This window comes from Rana temporaria, chromosome 1 (genome assembly GCF_905171775.1).
Source record: "Rana temporaria chromosome 1, aRanTem1.1, whole genome shotgun sequence".
NCBI lineage: Eukaryota > Metazoa > Chordata > Amphibia > Anura > Ranidae > Rana > Rana temporaria.
Genome location: NC_053489.1, coordinates 3,047,045 through 3,064,712, shown reverse-complemented (window position 1 = coordinate 3,064,712; position 17,668 = coordinate 3,047,045). Strand labels below are relative to the sequence as shown.

The window sequence follows — 17,668 nt, the reverse complement described above, 5'->3', positions numbered from 1 at the left end:
ACTCGGCAAGAAAGCTCTGTCAGCAGTTCTTGCCGAGAAAACCGAGCATGTGTACCAGGCTTCAAGTGTGGAAAATGAATGGAGATAACTTCTGATTCAGCCCTTAGTGATCCTTAAAACTGACGCGTTGCAATGACTTAACTGGTTGCCGACCAGCCACCGTCGTTTTACACTAGGCAGGCTGTATGTAAGTTCAAACAGGAAACTCTTTTATTTGCTGCACACAACACAGTTTGAACACCCTGCCCCCAACAACCACGTTTCTATTGGTAAATTGTAAAGTACATTGTAGTTCTCAATTAGGTCCTCTTGGCCATGCAAATGAGGACTTAAAACAGGGTCAGCAGGGATTGGTCCGATAGTTTGAATAGGAGGACTGATACTGTATGTGTAATGAGACAGAAGCCCCCAGGGGGTAATTAAAGTACATAAACAGCCAAACACAGAACAATGCTTTTCTTCCAGATCGTGGAGCCGCCTGGGGGGGGGGGTTAGCCTTAAGACAGGGCAGAAGACCCCCCACTGTTTAACTGGTTCAAAGGATAAATACTGAAGTATTCAAAGGTTTATGACAATACTCCCCCCTGGGAAATAGTCCAACAGCCACAGTGGGGCCCCGAACGGGTCAACTCATGGATGTTGGAAAAGTGTCTTAAGGTTCCAGGTCCATCTGCCGGGATAACCCATCCGCCTTCCTGTTTTGAGGCCCTGGACCATAATCGGAAGGCAAGAGGCATTCAGTCCTCTCCAAAAGCATCTGTCCCGGCTAGGTCTGTCACACATATCCGCTTTCGGCAGGAGACTAACACAGGAGGAGACCCCAGATGGGTTGACGTTAGTCAATAGTTCCCCCAATGCCGGTATCCACACAGTACCCCAAATAAATTGTCCCAAACAGAGCATTACTCACCCAGCCAACCTCCGCCTCTCTCAGAGAACGTATCTGCTGCTGGGGAGAGGCCTGGACTGGTCCTTCACCCTTGAGTCCTTTCAGCTGCTGGAGAGAAGACAGGGTGACTGGGCTCACTCCGTCATGCTGTTGGGTATCTGGGCCGACTGCCCCCCATCCCTGGGGTATACAGGTGGGGACTGAAGCCCCATCCACCTTTACAGGAAATTCGTCCTCTTCTGTTAGTTGAGGGCAGAGGCCAGCAGAACTCTGCTCTGTTGCCAGCTCTTCTGCTGGGTTGCTGTGAGTGGAGACCGCAGTCCCATCCCCGTATATTAGCTAAAGCTGCAGTTGTGTGCAGAGGCCAATAGAATTCTGCCCTGCTGCCAGTGATTCAGCTGGGAGTAAAAGCTTTACCACCTCAGCCTGTCGCAGGAGAGAGGGGTCAACTGCCCCGGCTCCCTGGAACTCCACAGTTGTTGCAGGTGCTGGGCAGAGGTTGGTAGTACTCTGCCCTGTTGCCAGCGCTTCTGCTGGGGACTCCACATAATCTGCTTCGGCTTAGGGGATGGCAATCTCCAAATTTTCCACCGACGATTCTCTGGCATGCTGCTGGACAGGTATATTCCTCCATACAAGTTTATCACAAGCAGAAACAGGATCATCAAGGTCAGTCAGCACTTCAGCTTTGGGGATGCCAATCTCCAGATTTTCCACTGCCGATTCTTCAGCTTGGATTTCAGAGTTGTCAACTGGTATTTTCTGATAGTCCCAGGCAAAGGGAACCCCACCCTGCTGCTGATCAGAGTCTAGCAGTTGTCTGTAGGCGATCTCCAGCTCCCATTCCTGAATGGCCAGGAACTCCAAATCTTCCTCTGCCCTGTGCCCTTCCGAGACATTCAGTCTTCGCTCTCTGTGCTCCATTGTTTCCTCCAAACGCCACTCCCGATCACTCCCAAAGTCAGGGTCCTTAGACAGCCTCCAATACAACAATCCTAGGCCATCATAGTCAAAGCCTTCCGTGGGGCTGTCATCTGCTGACCACCGGCACTCTTGGGCTACATTCCACCGGAGGGCTCTGTAGATCTCATCCAACCGCATCTCTGCCCATATCAGCCTGCTTAACCCAGCTGTCCACTCCTGCTTTGGTTGTTCCCCCAATAACAGCATTCGTACTTCATACTGTGACCAGTACCTTACATGGGTGGAGAGGAGAATCTTTCCCTGGTGTTGCTGCTCGAGAGCTAGAGCTTTATTCCAGAGTTCGCAGCGGATCAAATCAGACCATCCCAGCAGGACCTCCTCTGATACTGGTCCTCTATGCTGTATCTGCATTTCTCGCAACCTCACAATAATAAATCACAGTTCCAGAAAGGAGGTTCTTATTTTTTTGCAATCTAAAATGTTGTAATTCCCTGTTAAATCTTCTGTTTTTCTTTTTTTTGTAATGCAAATAAATGATCTATGGATATGTTGAAAAAATAATTTCACATAACATTAAATGAATATTCCGTGGGAGCCTTGCCACCTGGTGGCTCCTCTGACACATGTTACCTTACATCCCAAGGCCAATGTAAAAATGGGACATGGGAAGTAGTGTTGAGCGGAATACGCCATATTCGATTTCGCGATATATCACGAATATATAGCCGAATATTCGTGTAATATTCGCTAAAATCGAATATTCGTGATATTTTATAAAAAAAAAAATGTTTGCGAAATTTCGCTAATGCGAATGCGAAATTGATTGCAAAATTTTGAAACATTCAATTTCACCTGCCCTTTGGAAAAAGTGTGGTTTTACATAATGGACCCTGCAACTAACAAGGTATTAATAAAATAAATACATTATTATATAGATTTGAGGGTTTACTTTGACCAATTTGTATATTGATTAGTTTAATAAATATTGAATAACCATAGATTTGGAAAATACAAGTAAACCGTTTACGTTGACATCTCTTAAATGTCTTTATGTTAAACAGTTATTATTCTCATTAAAGAGGTGAAATGCAAATGATGATGACACGGGACAAAAGATGGAAAATTCTTTGAAGATGTGATACACTGGAAAAACGCACAGAAACACTCCACTCTCTCCTATGACAACTGTGGTAGGAGAACTCTGATTGGCTCTGATGCAAAAGAAGGGCGGAGAAAGTATTCGCGAATATTCGGAAATCGAATATTCGCGATTGCGAATATTCGGCAACATAAAAGGATCGCTTCAGCTTAGCTACTCTGCCCAGGGTCTCTAATCATACCAGCAATGCTTTTAGACGTCGATGGAGATCTCTAGGATGTGATCTGTTTTAAAAATAAAATTGAAAAAATACGAATACTCGGAATAGCGAATATTGGCCGCGAAATTCGAGTTATTCGCGAATATTCGAATATGCCATATTCGTAACGAATATTCGCAATGCGAATAATCGTGAGCAACACTAATGGGAAGCAAAAACAATAAACTGTCAAGGGGGTTAATACTTACTTCTATAATAAACTATAGAAGGTATGGAATGTCTGAGATTTTGGGGCTCCTCTGGTCTTAATATTTTCTGTTCAATTTCAAATCAATACAACATCATCCATATATATATAATGATAAATACATTCAAATACAACATTGTGTCAGTATAAATTTGCTAACAGTTAATATTTGTGTTTTCTCCAGGCTGCGGTGTTCCCGCAATCAGGCCCATTATCTCTGGCTATGCTGCCATCCCTGGATCTTGGCCCTGGCAGGTGTCTCTGCAGGTAACGACTAAACATTTCTTCCTTGTTACTCTTTGTCCAACACCTTCTATAACACACAAAACTAAAGCTTTCAGAATGTCAGAAAATATAATTGCCCACAGACACATTTAAGGTAATAAAAAGTCCAGCAATTTTTAAAAGGTGGTAAATCTGAGTTTTGGCCAGTGGCGGTTCATCCATAGAGGGCGCTGGAGTCTAATAACATAGATTCATGTATTGCACGAATCTATGTTATTGTCCCGGTGCCGCCCACTATTCAGCTGGCCGGATGTTGAGCGTCACAGCCAGATGAATAACGGCAGCTGGTTGGCTGTACGGAAGTGCCTATCAGAGCCAGCGGCTCTGATAGGCTTTCCGAGTACAGCCCTTGGGTCCCTGGAAGCTTATCCTCGGAACGCACGGTGTGCGTTCTTTGGATAAGACTGACAGGCGTCTCAGCCAATCAGGTTGGCCGGTTCTGGTTACCGGTAACCTGATTGGCTGAAGTGTCATCGAGGGCGGGAGAAGACATCGAGGCGAGGGTCGAGGACGTGGATGGCTGACTCCAGTAAAGGTAAGTGCCGGGCGGGGGGGAAGGGGCACAGTGGCGACGAAGGGCACAGTGACATCAATGGGGACAATTGGCACAGCGGCGACAATTAAAGGGCACAGTGACGACAATAGGCACAGTGGGGACAATTGGCACAGTGGCATGAATGGGCACAGTGGCGACAATTAAAGGGCACAGTGACATCAATGGGCACAGTGGCGACAATGGGCACAGTGGCGACAATTAAAGGGCACAGTGGTGACAATTGGCACAGTGGCGACAATTGATGGCACAGTGGCTGCGTTTAATGGTATGGCACAGTGGTGACAATTGATGGCACAGTGGCTGCGTTTAATGGCATGGCATAGTGACTGCATTTGATGGCAAGGAACAGTGGTGACAATTGATGGCATAGTGACTGCATTTGATGGCATGGCACAGTGGTGTGAATTGATGGCATGGAACAGTGGTGACAATTCATGGCACAGTGGCTGCGTTTGATGGCATGGCACAGTGGTGCGAATTGATGGCACAGTGGCTGCTTTTAATGGCATGGCACAGTGGTGACAATTGATGGCACAGTGGTGACAATTGATGGCACAGTGGCTGCATTTAATGGGCACAGTGAGGCTGCAATTTTTTTTTCCGTTTGCGCCCCCCCAAAAATTTTAAGCACCAGTCGCCACTGGTTTTGGCATCACCTATAGGGCTCATGCTTCACATGCAACGTGCAGCTGGTGGTCTTGGAGTCTAAAAGAAGCCATACAGTAGGTGTTTGTGATATTGTGTTTTTAGCACGACAGCATCGCGCTGATACTCGGCGACATGATGCCGAGATCTCGCCGACATCTCGCACTCACTGGAATAGTGACAGCACATCCCAGCAAGCGCGTCATAGAAGCGACGGGAGATCCGACTTGGATTCCCGCCAATTCTACACGTGTGCAGCGTTTGTTATGAATCCTGAGGGGGAAGTCCCCGCCGGATTTTAAATAAAAATCCGGCATGGGTCCCCCCCTCAGGAGCATACCGGGCCCTTAGGTCTGTTATGGGTTGTAAGGAGAGCCCCCCTACGCCGAAAAAAACGGCGTAGGGGTCCCCCCACAATCCATACCAGACCCGTATCCAAAGCACGCTACCCGGCCAGCCAGGAAGGGAGTGGGGACGAGCGAGCGCCCCCCCCTCCTGAGCCGTACCAGGCTGCATGCCCTCAACATGGGGGGGTTGGGTGCTCTGGGGCAGGGGGGCGCACTGCGGCCCCCCCACCTCAGAGCACCCTGTCCCCATGTTGATGAGGACAGGGCCCCTTCCCGACAACCCTGGCCGTTGGTTGTCGGGGTATGCGGGCGGGAGGCTTATCGGAATCTGGGAGCCCCCTTTAATAAGGGGGCCCCCAGATACCGGCCCCCCACCCTAAGTGAATGAGTATGGGGTACATCGTACCCCTACCCATTCACCTGCAAGAAAAGTGGTAAAAACACAAATAAACCACACAGGGTATTAAAATATTTTATTAGTCTGCTCCGGAGGCCGCCCCCTGTCTTCTTTATTAGCTCTTTTACCAGGGGGAGCTTCTTCTTTGACGTCTTCGGGTGGGTGGGGGCCGCCGTCTGGTTCTCTTCCACCGCCGGGGGGGGGTGGCTTTTAAAAAAGCCCCCACCCCCCCGGCGGGTTTCCTCCGGCGTCTTCGGCGGGGCTCTTCTTCTTCCGCTATCCCGACGGGTCTTCTCCGCTATCCGGGGGGTCTCCTTCTATGTTCGCCGCTCTCCGCTGTTGACTCGTCGCACCCCGGTTCTTCGTCTCGCTGTCCGGTCCCTTCTTCCGTGCTGTACGTCTTCTTCCGTGCTGTGAGTTCTTCTTCCGTGCTGTGACGTCATGTTCTTCACTTCTCTTCTTCTCCCGATGTTGACACGCCGGTCCTTCTCGCTGAAATGACGGATGCGCGCCTTGCATCGGACCTATATAGGCCTCACAGTCCCATCGTGCTCTGTACCTACCCATGTGATACCTACCCACGTGGTAGGTATCACATGGGTAGGTACAGAGCATGATGGGACTGTGAGGCCTATATAGGTCCGATGCAAGGCGCGCATCCGTCATTTCAGCGAGAAGGACCGGCGTGTCAACATCGGGAGAAGAAGAGAAGTGAAGAACATGACGTCACAGCACGGAAGAAGAACTCACAGCACGGAAGAAGATGTACAGCACGGAAGAAGGGACCGGACAGCGAGACGAAGAACCGGGGTGCGACGAGTCAACAGCGGAGAGCGGCGAACATAGAAGGAGACCCCCCGGATAGCGGAGAAGACCCGTCGGGATAGCGGAAGAAGAAGAGCCCCGCCGAAGACGCCGGAGGAAACCCGCCGGGGGGGTGGGGGCTTTTTTAAAAGCCACCCCCCCCGGCGGTGGAAGAGAACCAGACGGCGGCCCCCACCCACCCGAAGACGTCAAAGAAGAAGCTCCCCCTGGTAAAAGAGCTAATAAAGAAGACAGGGGGCGGCCTCCGGAGCAGACTAATAAAATATTTTAATACCCTGTGTGGTTTATTTGTGTTTTTACCACTTTTCTTGCAGGTGAATGGGTAGGGGTACGATGTACCCCATACTCATTCACTTAGGGTGGGGGGCCGGTATCTGGGGGCCCCCTTATTAAAGGGGGCTCCCAGATTCCGATAAGCCTCCCGCCCGCATACCCCGACAACCAACGGCCAGGGTTGTCGGGAAGGGGCCCTGTCCTCATCAACATGGGGACAGGGTGCTCTGAGGTGGGGGGGCCGCAGTGCGCCCCCCTGCCCCAGAGCACCCAACCCCCCCATGTTGAGGGCATGCAGCCTGGTACGGCTCAGGAGGGGGGGGGGCGCTCGCTCGTCCCCACTCCCTTCCTGGCTGGCCGGGTAGCGTGCTTTGGATACGGGTCTGGTATGGATTGTAGGGGGACCCCTATGCCGTTTTTTTCGGCGTAGGGGGGCTCTACTTACAACCCATAACAGACCTAAGGGCCCGGTATGCTCCTGAGGGGGGGACCCATGCCGGATTTTTATTTAAAATCCGGCGGGGACTTCCCCCTCAGGATTCATAACAAACGCCGCACACGTGTAGAATTGGCGGGAATCCAAGTCGGATCTCCCGTCGCTTCTATGACGGCTCTGTCTCCATCGCGGCAAGCCAGCTCGGCGCTGGCTCCCGCGATGGGGCTCGTAGGTGCTCAATCTCGCCGAGAAAGAGAGCGAGATTGACACAAAATCGGGTTCACCTACTGTACAAACAGGGAAAACTGAGGCTAAGCTTCCCAAACGAGCTTACAACTGCCCACAGATCCAAAGCTAGGCTTTGTTGAACACCCTATAGCCAGCCCAGGCCTGAGACATAATAAATGTAATATGTTTCTTTATTGTAAAGCCTCGTACACATGCTCGGTTTTCTCGGCAAGAACCAACAAGAAAACTGCTGGCAGAGCTTTCTTGCCAAGTGAACCGAGCGTGTGTACGAGGCTTTCAGGTTTCTCGTCTGGAAATCTGCCCAGAATTTCGACGAGAAAAATAGAGATCCTGCTTTCTATTTTCTCGTTGAGATTCTTGTCGGCCTGTTTCCCGACGAGAAACCCGAGAGTGTGTATACTTACCTGTCACCGTGGAAACCCACGCATGCTCAAAATGACTTTGACGCATGCACAGTAGCTTCCATGGCATAGGTAGGGTAAAGCAAGATGGCGGCGACGGCATTGAATGTGACGAGCGCATGCTCGTCATACGCGATGACATCACAGCATTCTTGCCCTGCCTTTCAACCGCGGTTCTCTTCAATGGAGTATCTGTACACTCGGGCGGCAAGAGATTCTTGCCAAGAATCTCGTCAGGAAAAACAACGGTTTTTTTTCCTGACGAGATTCTGGCCCGTGTGTACGAGGCTTAAGCCTAAAATAATTCTGAAATAGCATTCATGTAATGTATATAGGAAAGAGGGGTTTAATAGAGTGAAATGATCTGTATATAAAGCAATGATCTGATGATTCTTCTTACTCTACAGGACAGACCTAGTTTCCACTTCTGTGGTGGTTCTCTGCTCAACAGTCTCTGGGTTGTCACTGCTGCCCATTGCAAAGTCACGTGAGTCTTATATGATAATATACTACTGCAAAGTCAGCGTTCACTGCAATGCTTCACTGGTAATCTGTCAATCCAGAGCCTCTGGTTTATAGACCAGACACATCCAGGGCCGGTGCAAGAATTTTTGCCAACTAAGGCGAAGGTGCATTTTGCCGCCCCCCCCCCCAGCGCGCATGCACACACACCATACATTATATCTGTGCTCCATTAAGCTTTAATGGTTATATAAAGCTGTATAATGTACTATTGCTGGGATTTGTAGTCCTCTGTAACTGCTGGTGTTCTGCATTGCGTTGTATATAATGTACTATTGCTGGGATTATACTGCGCAATACAGATTACCACTGACCAGTTAAAGAGGAACTACAAATCCCAGCAATAATACATTATACAGCGCAATGGAGAATACTAGCAGCTTTAGAGGAACAACAAATCCCAGATGGAATGCAATATTCAATCCGGGACTTACCTTTATTCGCAACTTGGGACTGCCGCCTATCCCTGAGGAGGAACTTCCACCTCCACCTCTCAACCTGATCCCCAAACCCCTTCAAGCTCATGTAATGATCTGGACCCTGGTCCGCCGGAGACAACAGAAGGCTTTCTCTACTCCTCAATGCTCCAACTCAATCAGGCCACCCACTTGAAGACCTTTAACTCTCTTTTTTTTTGTTTTTAAAGTGTATTTTGTGCGTGTACTCGAGAGAGGAGCCGGACTGCAGGAGTTGGGAGTAAGCAGGCCTCCCCCAGAGGCAATCTGCCACCTTTCTCCATGCCCTGGGTGGCAATGGCGGAAAGGTGGGGGGGTCCTCCCACACAGCCCGCCCTACCTGCTTCGCTTTGAAGCCCAACGGGGCAGAGGGACAAGGGAGTGAGAGGACCTAGCTCGCTCAACCAGCCCCGTAAGTCCTTCGCCTCTCTTTTTAGAGACTGCGTGGTCAAAGTGCGTGCATGTTAACCCAATTTCGAGTGCGTGTAAGTGATTGGTGATTTTTGTGGGAGGGGGGTGGGCGTACTAAGCGCAGGCCTACCTCGCATAGCACACCCACCGGGATTCGGGCTGAGACCACCAAACTCAATTCACATGCAGCCGAGACCGGGATCCGAACCCCCAGCACAGTGCCAATCGCATTGAGCCACTGCAGCTCCCTTTACCTTTAACTCTCTTGAAGTGTTCTCCCCTTTGTTTTTGTTCCATTCAGATAGACTCCAATTGAAACTCCTGGAATATTTCCAGCTGAACGAAGATTCTGTTTCAGACACATCCATTTTGTGGGAGGCCCATAAGGCTTTCTTCAGAGGTGAATGCATTTCTGCCGGTTCACACATGAAGCAGGAGTCCACTAAACAAAGGTCAGAGCTTCTGGCCCAACTGCGCAAGGCGGAACTGCACTTACTCCGCTCTCCCACATTAGCCTGCTTACGAGTGGTGGTGTCCGTTCGAAACAGAATCAAGTCGTTAGATATAAGTAAAAGGATGCTGGCTTAATCCTTGTCCATCTTTATCTATTCCTGACCATATAGTACAACCGGATGGTACCCCTTCCTACTGTCCCCAGACCATGTCGAATTGTTTGCGAGCATGTGTGTTTTTTTTCTCTGTCAGAATTCCATCGAATTTCCAAATCCGTCTGACTTTTTCCATCGTGTGTACATGGCATTAGAGGTGACATCTGAAAATCAAATCAGCCCTATGGCAACTAATGACCATTTTTCTCTTCCATCCAGACCTGGCAACACTGTGGTCTTGGGTGCATATAATGGCTCTGTAAACACCGAGGACACCCAGACAATTTCTGTCGGCAGAGTAAGTGTTTTTTTTTTCAATATAGAGAGATAATCAGCCATAGACAGTAACTGCTTTGTTTGTCTGTTTCTATAACGTTAGACAGTCAATCATCTACTCCATTGGATAAATCTACAGGGTCTTTGTATTAAGACCGGTTGGATTCACCTACATTTCCAGGAATTTCATTCTAACATATCTTTTCTCAGGTCTTCAGACACCCCAATTACAACTCCATCATGAATAACATCGCCCTGATCAAGCTGGCCACTCCCGCAACCTACACCGACCGCATTTCCCCCGTGTGTCTTGCTGCCACCTCTGATGTCTTCAATGGAGGAGAAAGATGCGTCACCACCGGATGGGAAAATACCAATGCTTCCGGTAAGGGAATTAGATATTCTGGCAAAAAAAAACTGCCTTTGAGATGAAAATATGTTGTACACTGAACCCAAAATTGCCCCCCAGAAAAATAAGATATTAAAGTGTATGTAAAGCTAAATAACTACTCTATTTGTTTCCTTTAGTAGACATTTTTATTTCTTTTTATACAGAAGCCACACATGCACTGTAAATACCTGGTGATCGTGCCAATCTTCTACTGATTCAAGGGCTTCCTGTTCCGTACTGACCATGCTAATCATGCCACGGCACAGCGAGTTCAGTAGTTAGCTTGTGACATCACATAAAGACATGCCCCCCCCCTGCCCAGCCCTACTCCGGCGTGATTGGCCGTGTCTCCAGGTAGAAGTCATGCTGTCAAATCAGCTGCAATTTGTGTGTGAGCAGGGGAGTGGACGATCAGTAGCCAATCACAGCCTATTCAAGTCAATGGGCGGATCTTTCAGCTGGAATCCCAACCCACCCAGCAGAAGGACTCTCTGTGGTCACGTGACCACTGTATTATAACCTTCATTTCAGGCTTTTGTTTTTTAGGCACATTGTTAGGACATTTTAAATAATGTGGAGTGTCTACTATGTGACGGCTTGCTTGTTTGTTGTAAACTTCACACTTTTTGACCTTTCTGTTTAGGAATAAGCCCAGTAATGATCATACTCCTCTACAGTGCAATGAAGGAATAAGGCCGAGTCATCATAGAAGTTAGATGTGATTTTGTTGGGAAGTTGTTGGGGACTCAAAGGGCCACATAGACCCGCTGTGATTATAAGGTTGTTGCACATTTTTCACATTTTTTTCGTTCTCTCTTTTCTCACTTGCAGCTCAAGTCACCCCATCCAAGCTTCAGCAGGCATCTCTTCCTCTCCTGACCACCGCCAAATGTCAAGGCTACAGGGGATCCAACATCAGGGACACCATGATCTGCGCTGGTGACTCCGGTGTCTCCTCCTGCGTGGTACGATGACCTTTGCTACTGGCTGTAATGATGTGTATGCTTTTTTTTTTACTTCAAGTTCAATTGTTATGCCTAGTTCCTTATGCATGGTAGGAAACAGTTAACAGTTTTAGTCATGTGATCTGGGGGCGGGGAGCTGTGGTAGTTGTAAGATGGATGCTGCTGAATAAACACCAGGCTCATGTTCAAGCTCTTGCTCAGATAGTGAACCAGAATCCATGGCTAAGGGAACCCAAGTCCATGTGGTTCCGATCCTCAAATGATCAGGCTGGTGTTTCTACAAACCAGTATACATTATTGCTAAAGGAAACTTGCCAGAGACATTAATAAGAAAGTATAATAGGTTTTGCCCAGTTTTATTTTTACATCCAAAGAATCTACTTCCATCTAAGGACCTAGCACAGGACTATGGAATGATGAGGGTGGAGTTTAGCTCTGTAGGGTGGGGCATAAATTGGTGCCATGTGTATATATAGAATTCAGGATCCAGAGTCTCTCCGGGCACAGAAAAGCTCTATTTAGGAACTTTTTGCTCTATAAAAATGTAGTGTTATAACAAATTTACAAAGTTCTAAATTGATAAAAAAAAATCTGGATACATTTCTGTTAGGCCTCGCACACACGATCGGTTAACCAGAGGACAACGGTCTGATGGACCGTTTTCATCGGTCAAAACCGATCGTGTGTGGGCCCCATAGGTTATTTAACCTTCAGATAAAAAAATCCAACTTGCTTTAAATTAACCGATGGATTCCTAACCGATAGGTCAAAACCGATCGTTAGTAGGCACGACCATCGGTTAAAAATCCACGCATGCTCAGAATCAAGTCGACGTATGCTTGGAAGCATTGAACTTCGTTTTTTTTCAGCACGTCGTTGTGTTTTACGTCACCGCGTTCTGACACGATCGGTTTGTGTAGGCGCGACGGACCATCAGTCAGCTTCATCAGTTAACCGATGACAATGGTCCTTCAGACCGTTCTCATCGGATGGACTGATCTTGTGTACGCGGCATTACTCTTCATGTAGCTAAGCCTAGTACATCCTCTGAACTTGTGAGGTCTCCAGCTGGAAGCGTCGCCCTTTTTTCTGCTTCCATGTATGATCCCAGGGCTGGTAGTCACTGGTTGGTTTAATCATTAATTCTGAGCAATAGCTGTAAGTAAATCAATATTCTTCATGGGGGGACATACATTGTGGGGGCACACAGCTCAGACCAACAGAACTTATTTAAAGTAAAACAATGTTCATTGTGTGGGGAGTTCCCTTGTGACGTCTCTTTTTTTCTTTTCAGGGTGACTCTGGTGGACCCCTTGTGTGCCAGAGGAACGGAGCCTGGACCCTGGCCGGTATCATGTCCCGGGGCAGCTCCACCTGCTCTACATCCACCCCAGCCGTCTACACCCACATCCCCGCCTTCAGATCCTGGGTGGACCAGACCATTGCTGCTAACTAAATACCATCCAATCCTTTTGCAATACTCAATAAAGTTACATGGTAATCATTATTTTGTTGTGGATTCATTTGCCTAGATGTGTTCACTAAGTAGATAAAAAAAACATACTCTATATTACCAAAAGTATTGGGACGCCTGCCTTTACACACACATGAACTTTAATGACATCCCAGTCTTAGTCCGGAGGGTTTGATATTGGGTTGGCCCCGCCCTTTGCAGCTATAACAGCTTCAACTCTTCTGGGAAGGCCGTCCACAAGGTTTAGGAGTGTGTCTATGGGAATGTTTGACCATTCTTCCAGAAGCGCATTTGAGAGGTCAGGCACTGATGTTGGACGAGGAGGCCTGGCTAAAATCAATGAAGTAAAATAAAGAAACATATTGCAAATAAATATTAAAAAAAAAAAACATAAAAAATAGAACAAATAAACTGTCCATACATCGAGGGTGTGCAGAAGTAGAGGTCATGGAGACTAAAAAAAAAAAACAATAATGATCTCCTGTTGAAAAGATGGACAAAAGCCTGTGGTTGGGGGGGTCTCAGTGGGGAAAAAAGACATACAACGCCAGGCAGTGGGTCCAAAATAAATCACCTAATATAGTTGAAGAAAAACATACATCCTACAAAACATATATGAATCCATATAGAAATAGAGAACTCCGGCGCTGTCTGATGGACTGAGGGGGGGGGGGACTGCAGTAGCAGCACTTGTGGATCTGATCCTAACAGAAAAATAATAATGTGAAGTATGGTAGCTGCGCTGTGGGGGAGGGAATGGGAAGGTGGAAGTGAAAATGGAATGCGAAGTAAAGGGATTGTGGGTGAACTTAAACAAAAAAAAAAAAAAAAATAAGGTATCTGATGATACTACAATGAACAATACAGATGAAAGTGAATGGCTATGACATATACAAACACCAAAACTAGCATAAAATAAGTGGGAAAAAAATGTGCAAAACTATCAAAAAATCACACATGTGATAAAGTCCTGTCCATAAATAAGGATCAGATCTAGCAGTCCAGTAATTCCTCCACAGAACAGTGTCTAGTGTCTAAACACCTCCACCAAAATTGCAATGTGCACAAATGAAATCTTCAGTGATGACACCTCTGAAGGGTGTGCTAGCAGCTCACCTCACAGCTGCTTATCCAAACAGCTAACCGAGATCCTGATCGCAGCTGGATGAGTGGGCTGATAAAACACCTCCTCCTGACTCCTAAGACAACTCTCAATGGCCAATGTGTGTCATGGAAAAGAGAAGATATATGCAATGCGAGGATACCTCGAACAGGTAAAGATTTGAGAAAATGCACTCACATGAATAAAAGTCAAAACAAAAGGATTTGCCCTGGGACTTTAAATGTAGTGGGTAACGTTTCCGCCAGTAAAAATAACAGTATATCATTTATTCAAGTAAAATTGTTTACATACGTAAAGTAAAACAATTTCCAATTGAAACAATAATAGACAGTAAATATGAATACACAAGTATAATAGTGGACAGAGTACACGGGCATCATACTACCCGACTAGCCTAGTTTCGCAAGATCCAGCTCGCTCTTCAGGGGTGTGTAACACTGTGCCTAGGATGAAAAAATATATGTTTGGCAATCTGGCATAGTATTAGTTGTAAAGGCACAGGGCAGGAGGGGTTGTGGGTCCCCATACCCACCACTGAGCTTGACCATGGCTAGAAATGTGTGGCCCCAAGACGGCAGCAGCAGGTACCTCACCCCGGAGTTGAGGGGGCGGAGTCAAAACAGGGGACCCCCTGAGAGCAGGCATGGCATAGATATAGTGATGTATCCATAGAGACCCCATAGTCCATAAAAAGTATAGGCTGTGAAAATAAGTATATTTTGTCAGGTATCTAAAGTAATAAAGTAGTACCAATCAATATCAGTATAGAATTATGTCTGACTGAAAGGCCTGAGCCAAAAATGGTAGCGAGATGGTTAGAAACATGAGATATCAGGGGGATACTAGCGGATGACAAGATAGAGGAGAGAGGTGAACTGTGAGTGTGTGTGTGTGTGGTGATGTGTCGCTAGAAACCTTTGTTAATCCATACAGGAGTATAGGCTATAAATGTTTGTCAGGTACAGTAGGTGAACCCGATATTGTGTCAATCTCGCTCTCTTTCTCGGCGAGATTGAGCACCTACGAGCCCCATCGCGGGAGCCAGCGCCGAGCTGGCTTGCTGCGATGGAGACAGAGCGGTCATAGAAGCGACGGGAGATCCGACTTGGATTCCCGCCAATTCTACACGTGTGCAGCGTTTGTTATGAATCCTGAGGGGGAAGTCCCCGCCGGATTTTAAATAAAAATCCGGCATGGGTTCCCCCCTCAGGAGCATACCGGGCCCTTAGGTCTGTTATGGGTTGTAAGGAGAGCCCCCCCTACGCCGAAAAAAACGGCGTAGGGGGTCCCCCTACAATCCATACCAGACCCGTATCCAAAGCACGCTACCCGGCCGGCCAGGAAGGGAGTGGGGACGAGCGAGCGCCCCCCCCCTCTTGAGCCGTACCAGGCTGCATGCCCTCAACATGGGGGGGTTGGGTGCTCTGGGGCAGGGGGGCGCACTGCGGCCCCCCCACCTCAGAGCACCCTGTCCTCATGTTGATGAGGACAGGGCCCCTTCCCGACAACCCTGGCCGTTGGTTGTCGGGGTATGCGGGCGGGAGGCTTATCGGAATCTGGGAGCCCCCTTTAATAAGGGGGCCCCCAGATACCGGCCCCCCACCCTAAGTGAATGAGTATGGGGTACATCGTACCCCTACCCATTCACCTGCAAGAAAAGTGGTAAAAACACAAATAAACCACACAGGGTATTAAAATATTTTATTAGTCTGCTCCGGAGGCCTCCCCTGTCTTCTTTAGCTCTTTTACCAGGGTAGGCTTCTTCTTCCGATTTCCGGGGGTCTTCTCCTGCTCTCCGGGGTCTTCACCGCTCTTCTGTGACGTCTTCTCCGCTCCGGGGGTCTTCTCAGCTCTTCTGTGACGTCTTCTCCGCTCCGGGGGTCTTCTCAGCTCTGGGGGGGTCTTCTTCTATATTCGCCGCTCTCCACTCTTGACTCGGCGCACCCCGGTTCTTCCTCCCACTGTCCGGTTCCTTCTCCTTCAGGGCTGGCCGCCGCTATACTGGCCCGGAGGAGCCGCTGGTTAAATTTGGGAAGGCATAATTAAGTTACCTCTGTGATGTGTCTAGAGGTAGTGATGATAGTGAGAGCAATGACAGAATGTCCAGACAGTTGGTTGACGTTTTTCTGATGCTTTATTTCTGGTCCAACACGACCAACAGTCAACTTGAGGTAGATAGTACAGGTTGGTGAAAAAGAGAATAAACTTTGCAGATTCAGGCTATGGATAGAAGGAAGCAGTCCTGCCTCCAATAATCACACTTGTCACGTCGCCACTCCAGCCAGAGTGGGTAAAGTGCCCCTGGACAGACCCCTCTCACAGGCCTGGCAGCCAGAGCGTCACTTAGAACCTTTTAGGGAGGAACGGGTCTCTGCCACAGACCCAGGTTTATGAAATTTAGGATTTGTGAGGGACCCCTGCCACAGGCCCAGTGCATCAAGAGCGTGAATAGTAGAGCGAATCCTCCCCGTCAATGATCAGCTTGAATCTCCCTCAGGTCGACTTCTTGTCCTTGGGTCACCGACTGACAGCTTGCAGCATACAACCTGTCAGTGTCCGGCCACCCAGATCCCCAATGATTCGTCTAAACCCTGTTGGATCACCTGCCTCTGGGCTCACCTCAGACCGACTCCCCATCAAACAGCACAACTCGCTTGGGATCTTCTTGATGAGGGATGGGGAACCCAGTCAATCACTGGGGCCCCTTTGCAGCATCGGTTGCTCCGGGCCATTAGGGCCCAGAGTCAGGAACTCCACGTAGCACGTATGCCCGAGCCTGGTAGGCCATATTGCCGGGGCCCGTGATGTGCGCACACCCTAAAGGTGGGTGCCACACCCGGAACCATGAACCCACGAAGAACCCAGAGCAATGGCCTCTGTCACAGAAATACCCCTCCCCAGCATGCTCCGTGAGGGAAAACTCCTCTAATTGGCTGCTGGGGAGAAGCGGCTCCGCCTGGACCCCTCTGGCGCCACCTGCCATCCAGTGATGAAACGGCATCTCTGGAGCACAAAATGACCCACAGGACAGTTCAGGGCTGGCGACAGCCGAATTTAGATAAATCAAACACAGATGAGAGCAAATAAGTCTCTCATCCCACTAAATTTAACATAGCACCTGTACTGATAAGTACACGGGCGCTACACACTCCCCCCACTTGAAATGACACTGTCCCCAGTGTCCTAAGGCATTCAAGCCTGAATGCCGGCCTGGATCTGCTAAAACAGTAAGGAAAGTAGGAAAAAAGGAAAGAAACATTTACATAACTTTGAAGTTCAAATATTAGCTTCCTTGAATACTACAGGAAGAACTATGACATTACACAACACTACAATAACATACACAACCCTATCTATCTATTCTGCCCATTCTCCGACAATGTTGATAGTAGGTGGGTCCAATAACCTAGAAAAAAAAAATAAAGAACCTACACCCAATATATATATATATATATATATATACACTCTATAATAATAATAATAATAATAATTTGTTCTTTTATTTACAACCTCCAAGGTCAAAGTTGAGACTGCACACCCGAGCCCGGGCGTGAAATCTCCCCTTCTCCCAGGGAGCTATACATAATAAGTGCTGAGCTTTTCTTTTTTTTTTTTTTACTCTGAAGACGAATACTCCCTTGTGGTAGAAG

At 48.1% G+C, this 17,668-nt stretch overlaps 1 protein-coding gene across 1 annotated transcript; it reads left to right on the top strand.

Annotated features, from left to right (window-relative positions):
- Positions 1-3,403: 3,403 nt before the first annotated feature.
- LOC120925105 (chymotrypsinogen B-like) lies at positions 3,404-12,901 on the top strand. Its single transcript, XM_040335979.1, has 7 exons — positions 3,404-3,434; positions 3,564-3,646; positions 8,201-8,280; positions 10,009-10,087; positions 10,276-10,450; positions 11,288-11,421; positions 12,716-12,901. Exons 1-7 carry the CDS (start codon positions 3,404-3,406, stop codon positions 12,875-12,877), a joined length of 744 nt encoding a protein of 247 aa, XP_040191913.1. The 3' UTR covers positions 12,878-12,901.
- Positions 12,902-17,668: the final 4,767 nt, after the last annotated feature.

Excerpts from the sequence above, each read along its gene's own strand:
- LOC120925105 (XM_040335979.1), top strand. The coding sequence starts at position 3,404 with ATGGAATGTCTGAGATTTTGGGGCTCCTCTG. Across the intron at positions 8,281-10,008 it reads GCTGCCCATTGCAAAGTCAC|ACCTGGCAACACTGTGGTCT; the intron begins GTGAGTCTTATA and ends TCTTCCATCCAG. Across the intron at positions 10,451-11,287 it reads GGAAAATACCAATGCTTCCG|CTCAAGTCACCCCATCCAAG; the intron begins GTAAGGGAATTA and ends TCTCACTTGCAG.